General features: G+C 39.8%; 1 protein-coding gene across 1 annotated transcript; it reads left to right on the forward strand.

Annotated features, from left to right (window-relative positions):
• Positions 1–5: 5 nt before the first annotated feature.
• LOC108376303 (achaete-scute complex protein T8-like) lies at positions 6–1,699 on the forward strand (the record flags this gene model as incomplete). The annotated part of the gene is made up of 1 exon (XM_017632498.1): positions 6–1,699. A coding segment is annotated over one exon (1,416 nt), but the record flags the coding sequence as incomplete, so codon positions are not given.
• Between the last annotated feature and the right edge of the window lie 20,129 nt (positions 1,700–21,828).

The following is a 21,828-nucleotide window of genomic DNA, read 5'->3' on the forward strand; positions in this document are numbered from 1 at the left end:
AGACGCTGCGCATGGCTGTCGAGTACATACGCAGCTTGGAGCGCCTACTTGGCTTTAATTTCCCCATCGGCAGCGATCGTGGCCTATCATTGATGCATGGCGGCTCATCAAGCGATGACAGCTTCACTTTCATCAAAGACGAATTCGATGCGCTTTCGCCGCCGCTCGACGACACAAATTTTGACGATACTTTAAGCAACTACGACGTGGAGGAGTATCTAAATAACACAAACTTTGGCAATCAATCGATCTCACAACCGACCGCCGACGCGACTGATACGGACGCCTACGAATTTGACTTGCTACCGAACCTAACGACCATCAATGGCATGCAGTATATACGCATACCGGGCACCAACACCTATCAGCTGCTCACCCCAAATGCACTCTTCATGGGCAATGCACCGCATTCGCCGCCAAACTCCAGCCTTGATGATGAGTCCTTTCAGGCTTTAATCGACACTAATTGCCTAAGTCCTGCAGCAACAACATCATCGCCACATATTTCGCCGTCGTTGTCTGCAACATCAATTAACGCTGCACCTGCCGCAATGGCGGACGTATTACAACGGCACCCTGCTGCGGCCGCGCCGACCGATGGGGAGACACGCGAAGAAGAATGTGTAAATGTAGCGGTTGCCGGCGCATTATCGCGATCGCCAGTGCAATCATCCCCAACGATGCGTTCATCATTACATCAGCAGCAGCGGGAGCAGCAAGAGCGGGTGCAACAACTGTGTCAGCCACAAACACCAACGCAAGGGTCAGCCAACTTATCACCTGCCGATAATGATACACTTTTATTACAGGCGTGTGCCACAACGACGGCCACCGCTGATGATGGCGATGGCAATGAAGACGATGCAAACGAACGCCGCCGCCAACAACAGTTTGTGGCATTGGCAACCCCTACAACGTTGTCGCTGCAGTCGCCGCACGCGATTAAGCAGGAATTCAATGATACATTAACGGACTTTGTTCCCTCGAATGTGTCGCCTTCATCCGCGAAGAATTTGTCTGCGGGCGGCGCAATGTTATTCCAACAACAAATGCAGGAACGTTTATTACTTAGCCACGCGCCGTTGTCCACAATGTCACCGCCGTCGGAACGTTGCAGTTCACGAGCCACGCCAACGAACGTGGCGACGACCCCAATGATGGTATTTGTGCCCACCGGCGCAACAACCCCAACCACAACCGGACTGCCATCATTCTATGGCACTGATACGGACAATTCTTATTACGAAAATACGAATATCATTTTGAAGAAGGAGTACAACAACGCTCTGCATGATGCGGTCGCAACTGTGGCAGCAAATGAGACGTTAGGCGGGCTGCCCGACGAGAATATTATCGAGGTGTTGGATTGGTGGGAGGCGCATACGCCAAAATCAGATGGTGGTGGTGGTGTGCTGCTGTAGAAATGGAACTGCTCAGACGTTGATGGCACGATGGGGGTGAATGGGTGGGAAATCTATTTGTAAAATTTCGCATTTCTTGCGAAAATTGTTGATGACGCTTACATTTTTCGAAAATGGCACCAGTTAGTTATACGATAAGAAGTACATATATTTTATACTTAAAAACATGCATTTATTGAAATATAAGCGATTGATTGTAAATATACTACTTTCCCTTTTTTTAGTTAATAGTAGTGTTGTAAACAGTAAACGAAGCAAAACAAACATTTACTATAAGTTTTTCGTAAGACATTTCATTAAGTTTATGTGAATATGAATAAATTGGTTTTGGTTAAGTTATAGTTAAATTATTTTACTTGCATATTTGTACTGATGAAATCTCAAATAAACATATTTTTACAACATTAATTATTGCCTTTCAGTATAACGCAATGTTAAAAAAAAAACCCTTATAACTAAAATACACTTACAGATGGATAAACTTATTTGATAAAATTCATAAAATCTAAATTTTACTTCAATGGAATTCGTATGTTGCGAAAAAATTTCAAGTCATAAATAGAGACTTTAAATTTTGATGAAAGTTTTCGAATAATGCTGTTTTCAAGTGCCTTTTGAGTTACCGATAAAATATTTTTAAGTTTCTTATTGAAATTTTAAAATTAAAATCTTCACAAGCCCGAGTAAATCTTAGTACATATTCAGCTTTAAAATCACAAAAAATATTTATTTTTACCTTTTGCTTGCAAGCAACTACAAAAAACTTTAGAAAATGTAGAAATTTCCAGGTTGGGTGGTGCGGATGTCGATTTTTCTCTTCTTTTATTTATCACTAATTAAAGCTTGCCTTAAAAATTTTCGTTTTTAATTTCTCGCTTTTAAAGTTTTTACATGATTTTTTTTTACAATTACACCACGTTTTTCTGGAGCTCATGGAAACTTTATATCTTCGGACTCTTAATTAACACAAAAACATCTATCAAAAATTGCTTTAACGTTTGCTGCACCAAAATTAGTGTTGCCCTGTGCTATCCAAGCCCAATATGTTTGGATGTGAGGCCATTGCAAATGCAACAGAAACGTCTTAATCATACTTATCATTGCTAAAACTTTTGCATCCACCTATAAACATTTATGGAAATTTTACATTAGAATTCTAATTTTAGTTCTCGAATCGAAAATCAAGTTAAGGAACCATGTTAGTATTCGATTAGAGAATGATTAGAAAAACACTAGACTTTAGAAAACAATTAGAATTAAATGTTAGTCCACAGTTGGATATCTAACTTTTTTCTCGATATCGAGAACTAAATCCCTTTTTTGTTGATCTCGCTAGGTTCTCTAATCGTCTTCTAACCTTCTACCCCGGAGAAATACTTAAGAATTCGAATCGTTCTCTAACCTAAATGTGTGTTGGGCATTAGGCAGTTTGATATGATCCTTAGCCTATCGTTTTTCTTCTAGGCATGCTCTCAAAGGTCCGCCCCTACACTTAGTCTCAACGTAGGTGTATGTTCATATTTGTTCACCCTGATTAACCCACGAATTTCTGGGTTCTGGTTGAACAGTTCAGATTTATTCTTTACGAAAGCCATCGGAAGATAGCAACGTCTTTTCACCAGAAAGTATGGCCGTCTGGCTGTTTTCAAGTAAGTAGCGGTCCATACTATTAAAATACAAATGTACATCCACATATAACCAGTTGGGTAAGTAGAGCGTTGTTCTTAGGACCCGTCACATAATAATTAATTGTTAACATACCATACGACAATACTTCTGAGATATTGTAAGGTTTGACTACGTTAGACGATAAAACTCTTCTTAATTGGTACTACAACCGTTTACCGATTTGCGCAGCCAACGAACAACTTGCGTCAGTAGTTTAACCATTGTGTTCGCTTGACTAACTTTACATGTCGATGTCGTTAAAAAGCTCTCATGGTTTGAAATTCCACCTTTTTTGGAAACCCGTCGCCCAGTCGAACAGGGTCATATGTAGATCTCGCTACACCCCACACATCTGTGTTAGTTTTTCAATGATTTCAAATTTAGATAGGGTGACGTAAAGACTGCTTCCCTTCGGGCTGTCAAAGTTAGTATTATACTCGAAGAAAAGGTCGTCGTGGGCCGATGTGCTTCAAGGATTTGAAACGCTAGGCAAATGGTATTGATTCCAGGTCTGTAGCCACAATTGTGAGGTCCAGTCAAATTCTTTTACGTAGCATCGTCGACAGGACTGATAATCCAATCTTCGGACATGTATACATAAGCTGGTCGAGAGGAATGACATGAGCAGGGATGACTATGTCCAGGTACTTCTTCGTCAAACCGGATTCCTGTGTCTCCATTCAGAAGCCTTGAGATGTGTTCGCTCCGATGAAAAGACGAAAATAACCTCGTACTGGAAGTCTCAATCCAGAATATTGAAAGCTAAAAATTTCAAAGAAGGTCAAATTCAAAAAGCGGTCTTACATTGAGAGCAGAACCTTTCTGATTGGCGAGCTGTACGGTTGTGGGGGACTTTGGTGAAGTTATTGGCCCTACCGGTCCAATTAGGCTAGTCCTGCATCTATCCCCAGAAAGCTCACAAGACGCTGTTCTCCGAGTGATGATCTTATTACTTCAGCGCACAGGAGGCTCGGCTGGAAGCGAGCATGTATTTTGTGCATACTTTTCTTGTTTCTTTAGGGGCGCTAGACTCCCGATGCTGTTGGTTGTTGGGTTGCTGTTTTTCCTAACGCAGATTTACCATGATTGGACTCTACTATTGCAAACATGGCTTAATTCGTGAGAATGAAGGTTCTTGCGAAAAGCTATAGTGCACAAAAAATGCAACTTGAAAACAGCCAAATCCCTGGAGCTAGTTCAGCTGTTTAACGTCGATGGCGAAGAGCAAGTAAGATGAGGGATCCTGCAGTTTCCACCAGTTACTGCAAGTTTAATCTGTTTAACATAGCCTAAAAGATAGCAAAAAGAGAGGTTTCATCTAAAATATGTGCTTTTTGAGGACTCGATATACAATTCGGTATTCAATCCCGCCGCCAATTCCCAACATTTGTTATCCCATAACCAACTAACAAAGCAAATAACCTATCTGCTCATACTTTTCAAAATAACTTTAGTTTTCTTTAGAAGAGTTAATGGGATTACAGTCGAAGGTTTCCTTCATAAATCTAACCAAATATTAGACTTAATGATCGGGTTAATATAATTGAATAGGCTATAAAATAAAGAAAGAGCACTTAAGAGAGTCCTGCATACTTTCCACATACATACACACATGCATATATAAAGCAAAGAGCCGTTAAAAAGTTGATTTTCATTTTTATTTGCTGTTGTGGAGGTAAAACACGAACCGCGATCGGGACAACACAACAACAATGAAACCACAACCAAGCCAAACATTGACAAACCGGAAACGACCTGCAACTATTAGGCAACAATCATTAATGGAACAACAACATGCAACAGCAATAAAATTAATGAACGAAGCTAAATTTTTATACGATGTATGTACATACATATATATGTATATCTATGGGTTGGTAACATTTGTTGGTGGCTTATGGAAATTCGTAGACATTTTATGCAAAGCAAATTATGAGAACAAAGTAAACGTACCAGGGTCCTGCAGGGAGGCAGTCATTAAGCGGCGAACAGGATATACATTCAAATGTATGTAGCCATGTACCTATACATATATATTTGAAAGCAAAGCAGCTTTGCACTAACAGTAATGTCCCAAATAAGTAAATTTATGTAAGAAAACACTTACATGCATATGTATGAGTGAATATTTTTGTCCAACGGTTTTCAAAAAAAAAGAAAAACGTTTTTTCTCACTTTTACCCTGCTGTCTTCCTCGGATCATTATAATCTTCGTATGCGTCCAAGCATGCAAAACCATATGGCAGCGCTGGCCGCCTAAGCACCAAAAGGGAGTAATAGTAGCTGACATTATAAAGTGTAATGCCGGATGACAGTGAAACGCTCGTCGCCTTCATGCGATAAATGCTAAGTAATGCACGCAGCACGCAGGAGCAGCCGAATGAATGTCTTACATGTCCCGATGACAACAGCAAGGTAAAATATTCAAATGAGTCGAGCGGACGCAGGCGCGCAGTCCCATCAACTGATGAGCGAAACGACCGCTGACATTCACAAAGGCGAAAGGTCTTTCTCATAGATAGATAAGAATGCATGCTTGTATGTACATCTAAAATTTTACCTTCGCGCTCATAAAAATATGAATTTATGAGAGATGTACGTAATCAACAAAATTATGAAAGCACCGCTAACTATCAAATATCCTGTGAATGTTCTGCAAAATGATGATTCCGTTATATGTATTTACGCATGAAAACGCCATTAGAGTATATTTTATTATATAAACACATATAAATAAGTTACCCGTATGTATGCGCATGCGTACGTAAATATCCAATTCAAATTGATGAGAGTGTTGCGCATGCGGATCGACGGAGGCAACAACTACGCGCATTAAACCGAAATTGCCTTGAGTGCATGACTGTCTAAAATATTGGCCGTCACATTGACGCGCAGCACTGTCTGGCTTTATCACTGATGGACTGACTGCCTATGTACATATCTATCAGAGCGCGGTCTTTCCAAAACACTGCACATAGCTGTTGGGTTGTTCGTTCGGTATTGTCGAGGATCAGCGCACAAAATACAAAAAAAAAACACACACACTGCCATAGCCATTTGCCATAGTGTCCTCCAACAACACCAAAAGAGGCCAACAACAACAACACCACCAGTTTGGATATAACACGGCCAACAAACTGCTCAACACCGATCGCGCTTATTCGATGGCGCGTTTTGAACGTGGGAACTGCCGCGCTGACTGCGTTGGTATGTATGTATGTATTTACCTTTGATGCATATGCACGTGTATGTGTGCTTCAGTCGCCAAGTGTCCTTTTCCCAGGAGTTGGGTGTTCGATCTTCCCGTGTTCTTTTAAATTTTTTTTTTTTTTTGTTTTCGCTCTGTTGATATTTGTTGTGCTTATGGTTTTTGATCTGCTTTTCAAGTCTCGACAGCAATTCAATGCTGCAAGGCATATTTATTTAGGTGCGGTGTGTTTTTTTCGAATAAATATTTTTTTTTTAATCAAAATTCTGCTTCTCAAATCGGCGATATTCTCAGCGTAATGCGATAGTCTGAAAATTTTGAAAATCAAATATCTACATATCTACAATACAGTAAGGTACAAACATACAATCTAATTTTCTTGCGCTTACGAAACCCATTTTCGTTCAGAAACTGTAAATCCAAAAGAAAAAAATTGCATTCGCTCTAAACGTTATCCCGTAAGTCGGTTATCCTGCGACGCCTTGCACCCATTCTTTGCCAGCGTTGCTCCGCAAGTAATACCTTTATTATATCACCATGTAATTTACATATTCATCTACTTTATATTAATTTCTGCTGCAGTAAATTTATGCTAATTTATAAGTAACCTTAATCACATTTTTTTCTGCATTCCCACCGCCAGCCCTTCTTGCTCTACTTCTTTTTTAACATATGGGTGCGAGAGTTTTCGTCTCTCACAATAGCTAAAGTCTGGGTGACATTCGCCGCCTTATAAGTTTCACATGCATACGTGTGTTTTTTTTTGCATACATACAAACATACACACATACATACTTGCAACACTTTCACTACTAATTTCACGCCTCACTTTATGTATGCAAATGCACATAAATGCTTATAGAGCAAAAAATAAAAAAATAAATCTTGAAATGCATTCAAAAGACGATAATGCTAATTTTCTTTTGAGTGATGTAAGGTGTCATTCCATGGCAAATGAACTTGAAATTAATTCCTTTCAAGAATTAGAACAAAATATTTGTGTGATAAATTAGTAGCGTAGCAAATGTTGGTAAATTTGCATGTGACAAGGGGGTTGGTAGGTATGTATTCTAATTTGGGCTTGGCATTCACTATTAACTATACTGAGGCATAGGTATATTCTTTCCACGCATTTATTATGTAAAGTGACAAATGTGGAGCGTTAAGCATTAATCGTAAATGTTACAAATAGCTTTTGAGCAAATTCAAACAAAACAAAAAAAAAACGGTTACTTAATCTTATTGTCTGGAAATCGCTCTGGAAAAGAATACATTCATCATCAGCAGCAGTCGCGGGACTGTTAGGCAAGTGAAGGTATTTAACCCTTTCATGCCCGTTGTTGCCTATAGGCAACATTGACATTTTGGTTTATAAATGTCGGCGTTTGAAATATTTTTTTTTTCAAAGGTTTGTTTTAAATGACACTTTGGAAAATTACGAAGGCAAAAAGCTAAATTTCGTGCCATAATTATTTAACTAATGGATTAGTTTTTAGCGGGTTTTTTGTTATGAGTACTTGCGCGCAACAAAAGTTTTGCTGAAAATATTTCCGTAACATTAAAAAAATACACCAAATAAATTATATTTTTTCATCAAAAAAAGGGTTTAGGTTATAAAATTAATTAAAGCAAATGAAATGAGATCACGGAATCTGAAAAATTGTTTTTAGTTTTTTTTTTTTGTAATTTTGTAAACATTTATAAACAACATTTCATAAGGCCAACCCAGAAATCATAGACCTTTAAAATTTATACCAATTCATGTCTAAGGCCCAAGCAACAATAATATGCCATCAATTAAGTTTTAGCCCCACCTAATTTAATTCGGGCCTGAGAGGGTTAAATCGATCGCCTAGAAAAATAAAGTAAACACAGAGATTTTAGATCTTGAAAAAGTATTTTTTAGGTACACTCTATGTATTATTGTTTGTATTTTCTAGGGAAAAAAGTACACTTTTCATTTATTTACCACAGATCTGCAATCCTCAATAAGCTTTTGAAAGAGATGGTTACTATGCGCAGTGATACATAAATTTAATCAATGCGATTTAACTGCAATTCTCAAATCAAATAAGAAATTTGGACCGTAGACCAAATAGAGCTTTAAGTCTGAGCGTGTGCATATAAAAATGTAGTGTATAGTTCCATTAATAAGCCAAAAGCTCTATCTGAACAAGGGCGAATTCGTCTCAATATGTAAACGCTCAGGGATTATATTAGAGATCATGTAAAAGAGTAAGGACAAAAAAAAGCTTTTAGGCTGCCCTGCGACGACCAACATATGACCAGAGAGCTTTTATTATTATTATCATATCAAAATGTGTAGAAAGCTTAACGAGACCTATGTACATACATATTTACTTAAAGGCATGTGAAGATACAGTGGGTCGGCCGGAAATAGAGCTTTTAAATTTAACTAATTGTAAGTCAGTCGCACAAAAACCTATCCCGCGGCAGAAGCCTTCTTAAGCTTTCTATGAATTTTAAACTGAGTAAAGGCTGTCTATATCGCATATGTTCTTCAACAGTGCCTAGACCATTAGGGCTTAGAGATACCACAGGAGAAAATAGTCATATAGAAGAATCTAAGGATCTGCCAAGTCTCACTTTCAATTCGTCATCAAATTTTCTAATCTTAGTAGCTCCTTTTTAGCGACCCCAAGCAGCTCCGCTCTTAACTTCCAAGCGTCAAGGACCACTCTTACCACTAGACGCGTTCAGCCCGTAGGTTTGTTGTCCGATTGATCTCAAAATGCACCCCGTGGTCGGAAACGGTGGTGAGATCCATATTGAAACCATCGGTCATACCCGTAGACTTGAGCTAGGAATTACTTCGAGCTACTCTCGTGGCCACGGTTCGCCAAGGGCGTTGATCGCATGCGTAAATAGAGCCTAGAACCTCTTGTTTTCGCAATTAACGACGTCGACTCCTTTTTTTCTAGACATTTCCATCATAAAAAAGTTCCTCACTGCCTTCCGAGAGCATCAATTCCATAAGCCGAGCCTCCAGAAGCAGCCATATATTTGCCGCTATCTTCCCAGCAGGTTCGACTTTGCCGATAATGGCCACCTGTAGAGCCATGGGGTAGTCAAAGGATACCATGGTTTTCAGCCTTAACTCCCTCACAGGCGCCGCGTTCGGCTGCACCAGCAACTGCGGCTTGAGCCGTTATCTCCCTTACGGGCTTCCGCAGGCCGCTATGTATATTGTTCGCTTGGAACTTTAAAAACTGTTTTCTGCTTCTTCCTAATGAGAAACCCGTCCCTTTTTGTAAGACGTGATGGTTCTCTATGCTTCATTTTCTATGTAGATTATGGCCTTTTGAGATGGGCTTAGATTATTTTTGGGTTTCCTTTCTCTGGCGGTTTGCCGCAAAAGTGGGAAGGTTCACTGACCACTAACGTCTAACTTAGCTTTGAAGCCTATGTATATCGTACACGGTTTTTGACTTCGGCATCTAACCGTCATCGGTGGAAGCATTGCCGATGGTAAGACTTCGAAGTTGGGATCGGATGCCCTCATTACCACCCGACTTCTTTTCTACGGCTGCCTGCCTGCCTTAAATAAGCTGGGATGCTACCCCATTTTTCCGTAGCAGTAGTGGACTACGAAGCCGGGCTTTCACTGCACAGCGTAAGAGGAAGAGCTACAGCACCCGCTGCATTTACATATGTCAATCACAGTACACACCTCTCCCCACACGTGCCAATTATGAAATTCAGCATATAGGCACAATTCTGCACATATTCTAACACATGCATACATTTCTCTTTGTACCAAATATGACCCCACATACATACTTCTAAAGCACCTGGACCAGGTACGCGCCCACATTGTAAACGGAAATCAAATACCAACGCGAACGTAATGCAATCAGTGCCGCACAATTTATGAATATTCATTTGGTAAATTGGAAAATATTGTAAAGAAAAAATTAATAATTGCACGTTTGAGGGAGCAAGGTACCGCTACAAATAACACACATGTGCAACCAAATAGCGGCACTGACGGCGTAGGTAAGGGAAAAAAAAAACCAATACAAAGCGAAAAATCACCCTTTCGATTCGAAATGTCGATCGCCCTGCGTCAAGCTCCCGCGAGGGTGCACGGCTTTTGTATCACAACCAACAGCAATGCGCTTCTACGCAAAAAGGATTGTAACTAAATCCCTCACAACGAAGGACTTATACTACATAGGAAAACCCAAAGCGCTAAGCCTTACAGCAAATAAAATATTTCAGCGGAGGCAAATTTGTTTGCAATGCGCATTGGCAAAAGTAGAGCAGCAGCAGCAGCAGCAGCAACGGTAAATTTGAGCGCTTACCGAAAAGGAAAACGGAGAAAAAGTAAATAAGCAATTTACTCTAAGCCCCGAACCGTTCCGAAATAAATTGGCATTTGACAATTGATCGTAGAATGAAATACAAAACTCGATCGATATTGGTTTTGGGCTGCTGGTCTTCTTCTTCCTCGTTTACTTTTTTGTTCAAAGCAATGCCGATTCAATTTTCGAATATTTTTTGGGGCGTGTTGAATTACAATTTTTCATAAATAATAAGCATAACGGAGCTGAGATTTTCACTAGATAGTTTTCCATAGGCAGCGTAACGAGATCAACAGCAGCGGTTGCTGGTGGAAAGACAGTTTTCTTTCTTCTATAACGGCATAACATAAATAACCGTACAACGAAACAGTTAGACTCGAAACGAAAAGAATAGGTGCAGAAGTAGTAAGCCAGTTAGCCAGTTATAAGAACGTCGGGGCAGAGAGCCGCACACATGCAATCCATCGACTAGGAGTGGCGCAAGCGTAGCGCCCACAATACTCTCTGCCTGCACAGAAGAGTAGAAAAAGTTGCAATCTAGCTGAAAACGGTATGATTTTTTCAGTCATTTTTTGCAGCTGAGCAAAAAAAAAAAAAACTCAGATGTCGAGCAGCTAGCCGCGCACAAACCAGTGTTGCGCGCCAACCTCTGTCTGTCTGTCTGACTGTCTGCCTGTCCGTCGATCTTTATTGCGCGCCAAGGGTGAATCTTCCGTTTTTGCTCGCACACTCTCACATCAGCTGACATTTGCATTATCCTACGTACGAGTGTTGCTGCCTCAATTTCTGGGTGAAAAATTACCATTTGTGTGTGTTTAGGGTATCATACAAAGAGGATCCCTAAGACTTCATACATTCACTTCCACTTCCACGTCCATTGTGACATGGCGTCCCCCTGTGGGACTTTTAAAAATTACTTTGCATTAATTTCTTATTTGTATCTTCTACATTTCTGCAATATTTTTGCTAGATTTTGTTTGATTTTTTTTTTTGTTTTCGTTTTCAATTCTTGAATCCGCTGCTACTGTCTGCCAAGACGTTACCGCTTGGCGTCGATTGTGCTCGGTCGGCCCTATTGCCTGATGATTGGTTTTATCGGTATTTCTTGAATCAGCGTGTAATGGAAATCTTTTCATCACAGCTTAGCAGCTGTGTTTTCCCTGCTGCTGATGCAATCTTGTGCGCGTTTTGTATTTATATGTGTGTGTGTCCATTGTTCGGCGTTTGGCACCTTGGCTGCTGGCAAAATATGTGGCAGTGCGCAGACGACATCGCCAGCATCGTCTTCGAAGACATTTTGTCGCCGCCGCCGGCCATTGTACGGGTACGCAAAAAGCAGTTAGAATTTGATGCCATTGAATTGACATCTTGTAGGATGGTACATATGTATGTACCTGGATTGGAGAAGCACGTGGTAATAATGCTGACGGTGGCGGTAGCGCAGGCGCAGGCGCAGTGACAGTAGCAGTTGGACATAAATTAAATATTAGATGTGCGATTGTCTGATTTTTATAGCTGATAAATTAAAGTACCGTCTCGCAAATTGCAGCAACAGCTTTTCATGTTTATATGTTTTCGGGGTGGTAGTGGGAACGCATTTGTATGTGGGGGTTGTGAAGATGACACCCGACAATTTTGTATATTTGATTATAGGCAGATGCATTTTGAGATTTTTAAGCAATCAAAATGATGTAATATTAGTATGTTTATAGCAAAAAATATATATAATTATTTTGTGCGTCATAAAGTCGTTATGTCGATCATAGTAATCAGACACTACATCTATTTGTGTGAATGAAATGTCCTAAGATGCTACGACAACTACCAAGGATAATAAAAAATGGAAAAATCTTTTGATAAATTCAATTTCTTTTCAGGAAGTCTGAATAGTTTAATTCATATTTAATCCTAACGGTCGACTATAAACAAAGGCTGGAACTAGGCATATTTTCGGATATTCGTTCAGATATTTGTGTACGGTTATTATCCCTTCTCTTCTGTCATTCAGGTATCTGTTAATTTGGCTATCCGAATATCCGGTCAGTATCTATTAATGTTTTTACCTGGATATCCGCTTTTTTGTTATCTGGATATTCGGATTTTTTTTTATGAGATATTCGAATATCCGGATTATCTGGATGTGCAAAATATGCAGTCTCGATAGAACCGGTATGCGCGCACTAACTTCTTATTGATTTCAGACGAGTATTTATCTTACGGGTAGAGGCTAAGGACCTCCTCCTTTTAGCTACTATATAGTGGAACCATCCCAATAAAACGCTCGGAAAACCTCGTTCGTCTTGAGCTAAAACGATCTCCATACGACTTTGTGATTAAAGGAAAGACTGTCAAGGAATTCCAACATCAATTCGCCTTGGAGAGAGCACACAAACTAACAGTTTGAACTTACAGCATCCACAACATATTCTACGCTAGTGAAACTGAGAGTGAGCATATTGTGATGGACGTAACACTTAATTGACACTTTAGTCGGTTTAAACCGCGGCCAAAAACCTCCGCGAAATGCTTCTTTCCGTTACCAAAATTCGTCAGTCCATACAAAATCTAGACAGGTCCCCCTGAACTTGGTATTACCAATGTATTTGTGGATGCACTTGGCTTCGATGCCCTCCCTGCGGAGCCTAGTAAAATCATGTTTTCCCCGGAGCATCGCCATCCATCCCTACGACAGGTCTAATCCAACGCAACTGTGGTATTTTTATGCGCCTAAATATGCTCATGTTATAAAGTTCCTATAGCCCATCATTCTCCCGTATTATTCCTGTTCTCATCCCATCTTGTTCGAGGGGAGGGGCGTTAGATTCGTCTTTGTACATTCGTCCAGATTCTTCTTCATAAAATGCGCTACAGGTCCATTCAGAATAGTTCTATCAATAGCCTTAGAGGACCTTAGCTGAAATAAGCGAGGTTAGCGAGACGGTGTTGGCTTCTCCGATGAATACGTCAATAAAGCTGGAAGCGTATCTTTCATATATCAAAACGTAACTGTTTTGTCATTCCGTTCTTTGATCGAGAGGTAGCCCTTTGTGGATATTGGCGTTTTTGTATCATACACTTCCCTGTTCTGTAAGGTGGGGATCAGCCTCTCTCCCTTATCGAAGGTATTCTCGTGAAGACGTCATTGTCAGACTTCCGGCCTAAATTCGCCTAACGACAAGGTGTCTGAGGCGCAACCACAACAAATGAGTGAGTGGTTTGATGATCGCCTTAATGTGACTAATTCCTCTTTGGATCCCTATCTTATCGCAACCTTGCATTTCAGTGAGGCCGACGGAAGACTTGACACTACCGCTATCCCGTAAACTGACTTCGTTTTATTTTATTTACGAGTTTTACGCGCTTAGTGTCTGGAATTCCACGCTATCACAGAGGAGAAAATGCTTCTTACAGAGCCACAAGCGAGCTATTCGGGATGCTATCGATATCTGGGAGAGTAAGGGAGACATATTAATCGAAATACGTAGGAAGGCGCGGGGAAAAATTGAGGACATCTTTTTTTTAGAACGGATGAATTCCCATAAGTATACAAAAGTATCCTTCTGACTGAGGTCCAGTTTCCCAGAGGTAGAAATCGTTAAGCCGTTGTTGATTTGTCAAAGCAATTACATAGAACACACTTAGATGATTCCAAAGAAATAAAGTATTTTGTTTTGACGAACACCCGCTGCTAAAAACTTACCGAGTTCCTCGTGCTGTAGAACTTAACTGAGTCTCAATATGCAGCGAGGTTCCATTTTCAATGGTATACGCAGTGTTTAAAATTGTTTAGATTTGGCAATTATCACAGTGCAACAAATTTCAGAATATTGAGATGACGGGAATCGGGCCAACAGCATTTGTTTAAGCTGATCAAATATGAAAAAATACCAAAGGATTTGAAAAAGTTAGTTGCCATTTCTTTTTTATCTCAATTTGTAATTTCGCGTTTTCAGGTGTAATTTCTTGAAAAAAAATAAGAAGACATTTACCAAAGTTAACGGAGCGGGAGTTTATTGTTTTCATTATATATGTACAAACCCAAAAAAAATATCATTGTAATTTTTTATTTTTGAACCCTGAATTCACGACTTTAAATCGATATAAAAAGGAAATGGGGACCAACTTTTACAAATGCTTTGGTATTTATTCACCTTTTGACCTATTTTAATGAATGCAATTGGTTTCATTCCCATCACTTTTTGAGTGTTGCATCGCATTTCTGGCTAGTATATTTCAGGACGAATGGATAAGGATTGAGCCAAGAGCTTGTGTGAGCAAAATACAATTTTTGGCAGCAAATGTCAGTTATGCGGTTTTGCAGAATGACAATACGCTGCTTTGTACTTTAAGCGACGATATGTACATTGGCAAACCACAACTCATAACTATTTGAAAATCCACTTTTGTAGTATTCTTCCAACGCTCAATAAGTCTAATCCGCTAATCGTTTAAACCGCAAACTAAGCGGCTACGATCTAATTAGACAATGCAATGATCTTTGGATTGTAGTAACAAAAAGTATCTACTGAAAGACATTTTTTTAAACTGGAGCAAAATACCTGCCTATGTAGACATTCATAGGCAGCTCAGTTATTTGTATAAGCGGAAAATTCTCGAACTACTTGAGGTTCAAGTACAAAACAATGGCGGAACACTTTAACACTTCAAAGGATTAGCATTGAAAGAGTAAATTGGTTGGTACCCTCTGCTTTAAGGACGATAAGGACGAGGGGGTTCATTTTACCTCAACGGATACTTGTCTACAGAAAAATAGCTATTGATACATATTGAGTGCTCATCGATATTTCACTTCAAATGCAAATTGGCAATGAAGTTCTGCTTGGATAAGTGAAATAATTCAAAATGTTAGACGTATTCATATATTGTTTTATAAGTTTTTCTATAGACAGCATTTTGAGAATATAATTATGTCGTCTTGTCTACAGCCACTAGAGCCTGCTTAATCAACAGTCTCCTATTATTTACATACATTGCCAGTCATTCAACCCAAAATAATTAGCTTCGTTTTTGTTATTTGCTACAATTTCAACTTCATATACGCATATGTACATATGAATGTATGTATATACATACTTACCTTTCTTGCAGCCAGGATATATTTTTCGTCTTTGTTTTTGTTCACATTTTCTACTTAGTCATGCAACTTCTGTCGGTTCTTTAGTCTAATTTGAATATCCCTAAATTACCGCCTTGCCATATGTACGTATACATAAAAAAATATCCTTTGCTTCCATACAGTGCCGCATGTGTGTCATATGTGGCTAAGAAACTGTTGCACATGAATACACATACGTATTTGTGTAAGCAAATGTATGTACATACATAACATCTTGATCGTCGTATTCGTAGAAGTAGAAAGGAATATGTAGTCCAATTTCATGCTTCAAAGCATATAGCGCATAATGTTGCACAAGCCTTACTGGAAGTCGCTAATGATATGCCATAAGCACACATGTTAGTATGTAGGTATGCAAAACTATAGATCAATCGCTATTCGGCCTATTCAAGAAGTAATGCAAAAATTTTGCAATCTCAAATCACATGTAAGATCTCATCTACCGTTCCTTTCAGTTGTATGTAAATACTTACAGTATCACGATCCTAACCTGGTTCTAAGCAAGCCTACTATTTCCTTACATAAGTATATACAAATGTAGCTACATATGAATACAGAAATACATGTAATCGTACATCTACACGTGCATTATTTAGTAAACACTTCATTGCGTTGCTTTCACATGTCGCCCATATGTTGCCGATCAAAGTGATCATTTGCGCAGTGTTCGTTAAAAAGTTTCAAGGCATGTCACATTAACTATATATATATCGTATCCTTATGGATTGTCAACGAATCGTTACTTTGTTGTACTTCCCCATATATGTATGTATATTTATATATTAGGTTGCATCACTCTCCATACAAAAAAAAATAAAAATCAATTATGTTTTTCTATCGGAATTATAAAATTTATTATATATTAAGGCTGCCGCCAAACCAGTTTGGAAAAACATTAATATTTACGTGATCTGGACCAGTTTGAAAATATATTTAAAAATCTAAAATTTTAGAAATACAACTAGTTTTTAAAACTCTTTTTCCAAAAAATTTACATCAGTTGATGTGTTCAAAAACATTTTAAACAGAATCAAAATAATGGGATGTTTATAAGTATTTTCAAATCGGACCAGCTAAAGAATATCTTAATACTTTTCCAAAATATTTTTGCAGAAGTCTTAAAATATAATAAATTTTGTAATTCCGGTGGAAAACAGCCACTTTTTTTTAGTGTGACACCCTAATAAAGATATATACAATTAAAAAGATGGCATATGCTCAAATTTGTTTTGTTTCTTAGAAACGCAAGCCATGTAAAGGGTTGGAACATCAAAGACTATAATGATTAGAAGAGGAGTATCCCCAGAGTTACGAAGTCATACTTAAAAAGGAAATTAATGCAAAATAGCATGAATTGTGGCGTTTGGCCGCAATTGACGGACTATACTCTTAATGGCATATGTGTGAGTTTAGAATATGGTTTAGAAAAGTGTGCCCTCATATTTAAGTTGACTGTTCGAAAAAATAAATTCATTCCAAAAACTAAGGGCTAACTATTACCAAATTTATACATGTTTTCCTAAAAGAATTTGTGGTAGGTTGCCAAGGCGCTGGAGAGTCGCCCCAAAGTTTGGAAAATGGACTTTTTTGCAACAAAATCTATTATTTCGTATTCGTAACAGTATTTATAATTATGATGGTAAATGCAAGAAAACTAACCCCTTTGCATAAAAAAAATTCCTTGACCTTTAGAATTAGCTTCAAAAGGAGAACTTTTGAATTATTTTCTTCTGCTGGCCCGAAAACAGTTTATCATTAACTTTTTAAATATGAAACTTGTGTTTTTTGTTATTCTTGCGTAAAGGAATTCACTCACACGGATGAAAGAACAACATTTTTCACATTCAATTTTTCAACTAAAAAAAAAATTCAAATATTTAATAGTTCTACTTTTTAAGGCAATTTTAAATGTCAAGATAGTTTTTTCTGAATTCTCCTTCGCTTTAGCTTTTAATTACCATTACATTCATTTCAACATCTCTTCCCGTTGAGGATATATACAATTTTTTCACTAAATAACTCAATTGTTCACACTGTGCGCCGTAAAGTGTGACGTCTCTGTATCCTATATGTAAATGGCAGCAGCGGGATTGCAATTCTTATTTTATTTTTGTTTTTTCATTCGAAGTGTTCCAAGAATTGAATTTTTTGTTCATATTTTATTTTAGAATGCCAAATTTTGTTTCACTTTTTTGGCATTTTAGAGTACAAAAACAAAAAAGTACATGCAGCTTGTTTTTTGTTTTGACATAGCTCGGGTATATATTTTAAATACAAACAAAGTTCCGCAGACAGCTGATGTCCACTCCAGAGAGCCCCTCGGGAGTGTTGATTAAATGCGTACCGAGGTGCTTAAAGCTTAATCGAAATAGCGAATTTGAGGAGAAAGTGCTGAGATTATTCCACCTTGCCTTCCAGACAGCTGCGGCAGTAAGGATCCATGACGATCTTGAGTTGCACCGCGTGGGTTCCTATAGGAAAATGTCCGGTCAGTACACCTGTAAGAATCGAGAGCTGGCGCTTAGACGAGGCAGTTGAGAGAGAGGTCAGGCATTCCCCGACCAGTTTTGAGCATACCATTAGCGATCCCAGCGCCCTGATTGTGGCCTGGCTATCATTGTAGATATTTACCCTCTATGTGGGCAATACGTTGGTGCATAGCCAATCGGCTTCGTTTTTTAAAGCCGCCATCTCGGCCTGAAAGACGCTGCAGAGATGCAGCAGTCTGAACATAAGGTCTACTGAGAGTTCCTGACAGTAGACACCTCCTCCAGCTCTCCTTTCCAGCTTCGATATGTCCGTGAAGATGTTTATTGGGCCTCTTCTCCAGAGACTACCCTTCTCCCATTCGTCCCTTGGATATATTTGCGTGAAGAAGGATCCTTTTGGGGCCAGCCTCAAGTATTTTCGAGTGCACGTGTGCTGGGTTGGAAGAGAACCCAGAGCTTTTGAGGCTAATGGCTGAGAGAAACGCCGCTACTTTTCCCGCAATGTCGACAGGTGTGACATTGAGCATTCTTTTCCAGTGAGTTCCACCGACAATGACCCCATATAAAATTATTGGCTTAATAATGTATCCTCTTTCTAAGAACCTCGTAGAGATGGGGTAGCTCACCCCCACGAGAGCGGCGGCACGAGACCTCCACAGCCTTTTGCGGCTGCGCAGGAGTGATGCCATCCGGTGCAGGGGACTTGAACGGCTTGAAAGAATCAATTGCCCAGAGCATTCGGCGCTTCTCCAGACGTTTATCGGAGGAAGTAAGGTAGTCACCCGTTCTAACACCGGTAAGCTCACAGGCTGCAGAATTTGCTGGGAAATGAGTGCCAAGGAGTGGCTTAAGCAATTCCTCTCCACTCGTCACCCAGTTGCCCTCTTCGTCCCTCAAGTATCCCAAGGGTACCGGATTCCTCACGAGAATTCGCCTAAATCGAGATGATTGATTATAGCATTCTATCGTTTCGCAGAAATTTCTCCATGACTTGCGTTTGGCCTTTCTTATCTCGGACTTATAGATGCCCAGTCCGACCTTATAGAGTTCCCAGTTGGAGTATTGTTCAAAAGGCGCCTGCTGGATGCCCTGAGTTCTGAGAGTTCCACCGTCCACCATTTAGGTCGGAGTATGCCCCCCAGGTCTACTCAGCGGGCATGGGCTTCGATGCCACTCTTACAAGCTAATGCAAACTTTTCCACCACATCATCAATCGAGCCTTCAGTGCTTAAACTCTCCTGGGGCGTCTCTGGGAGTAGTTCCCGCAGTTTTTTGCTGTAGATATCCCTGTTTGTTTTCCTAAAATTTCTAAATGGGCGATTTTAGGACGATCTTCGTCCAGAGAAAACTGAATATACCTATGGTCCAAAAAGGAGAGGTCATTAAAAACCCTCCAATCGGAAATACGGGATATTACAGAAGACGAGGCTAGGGTAAGGTCAAGGACTTCTTGCCTAGCGGCAGAGATAAAGGTCGATTCGTTGCCTCTATTACAAATACTCAAGTCCTAACTTAGAATATAATTAAAAAGTTACTCACTTCTTCCGTTGATGTCTGAGCTCCCCCAGTACGAGTTCCTCGAATTTGCATCAGATCCAATAATTATATCGGCTTTCCATCACCTAGCTTCGGTTATGGCTTCACGTAGTAGTAGTGAAGGTAGTTCCACCTCGTCGCCATGCGCCATAAATGCGGATATAATCCGGAGCTTTCTGGCGCCACCCTCCAGGCTGACAGTCACAATGTCCTCATTGCTGAAATTAGGTGATATTAGTGCTGATGAGCACATAGGGTCTTGGTCTGTCTGCTTGTTTCTGCACCATCAGCTTGAATTCAGGCCTCCTGATCCCGGAGATACCGCTGCAACTCAGCCACGGCTCCTGGATCAGGACAACGTCGGCCCCACCTTGCTCAAGGTAGATAAGGAGATTTTCGGACGCCGCCTTAGAGTTTTGGAGGTTCTAGGATCTTTATCCTCCAAAGTCCTCTTCAGCCATGCCAGTTCGACGCCCTCATTTACTGAGGCTAAGAGCCTCTCTTCTTCCGCGCACTCTCAGGTAGTCAGAGGAGATGGCTGCTGCCATACGCCTTCAGTTATCGTTAGATATGGCGCCATCTTCTCCGCTTCGATCAGGCATAGTTGATCCCGCCTGCTTAGCGATTTCGCTGAACAGGGCAGGCGCACTCCCATTCCTTGGTCTTTTAGCGCCGGAGCTTTCTCTCTCTTGAGACCTCTGTCTCTTGGGAGCAGCAGAACGTGCGTCTTCTTTAGTCGGGTTCTTTTCTCCCACCTTCCAGGCCACACAGGCCTCAGTTAGCTGAGAAGCATCCTGACCGCCATCGCGTTTCAAAATCTTGTTAGACATGCGCCTATCGGAGTGAGCCTTTCGGCCCGATGAAACCCTTTCGTTCGCGCAGGCTGCTTGTCGAAAGCCTTCGAGGACAGACCCGGAAAACTGGGTAAGGAGCCCGTGCTGGTGCTGGCGGTTCCGTCAATTACTCGCTCAACCCGGTGCCTTGCCTAGAGACTCACACGGAGTCTGGTTCCAGCACTCCTGCCCTGCCGGCGGTGGATTTTAATTTGTTTCTTACATTTTGTAGCGTGAGTTTTTATGATCGTTTTAAATCTTTTACGATCTAAAAAATTTAAGAAAAAATTTAATCCAAAAAGATGTCATAAGAGATCGAAAAAATAAAAATAAAAAATATCGATCAACAATATATCGAAATTTTAATTCTCCTTCAATCATATTTGTTGACATTTTTAAAAACACATATGTACATATGTATACTTATTTTCTTTCTATTTCGCACTTGAATGATTTTTCAAACAAAAGACTAAAGAAAATGAAGAAAACAATAAAGTGCTACGAACCGACATAGTTTATCATTTTGCAATGATCACCGTAAGAATAACAGGTTTTGACACTTCAGTGAATATGATTTCATACTTACATACATACGTACATACAAAAAGTATATGTACGGTTCTAGCAGCCATGTAAACTTGCAAATCTTTAAGCAATCGCCAGACAAAAGTCTAAGCGGGATAATCGGTGTGAAAAAGAAGTGCTGAATGTCACACATCACCAGCGTTTTTACAAAACACGCTTGTTGTTGTGACTGTACAGTTCCTTTGCCATATTCACACTTACTAAGTGAGGTGTGCTCTGCTTAAGAAATGCAAAAACAACACCACTTGTACTGAATATCCGAACAGCAAGACACCAAAAAGAGAAATGGTTTGTGGCACAAAGCCAAATGTTGTTGCAACTTACGGTTAAGATGCTGTGCCTGGTAAGAGCACTCTTTCGTTGCAAAATAAAGAACTATTCGCACTTGCTCACACGCATTATTTTGTAGATGTTTATTTTCTTTTTTTTTTGGCACAGCAATTGCCAATCAATGCCAAAATCATGCAATAGTATTGCGTATCGGCGCATGTGGCATGAACTTCATTTATCTTATGACTCTGCCACATATTTATTCCACAATGACTTTCAAACATTTGCATTGTTGGTATTTTAGCGCGCTTGGAACACCCAGTGGAATAGTTTTGACACTTTCTGAAAGATCACCA

The sequence above is a fragment of the Rhagoletis zephyria genome, unplaced genomic scaffold, assembly GCF_001687245.7.
Source record: "Rhagoletis zephyria isolate East Lansing unplaced genomic scaffold, Rhagoletis_zephyria_1.1 Rzeph_scaffold_10224, whole genome shotgun sequence".
Classification (NCBI taxonomy): domain Eukaryota; kingdom Metazoa; phylum Arthropoda; class Insecta; order Diptera; family Tephritidae; genus Rhagoletis; species Rhagoletis zephyria.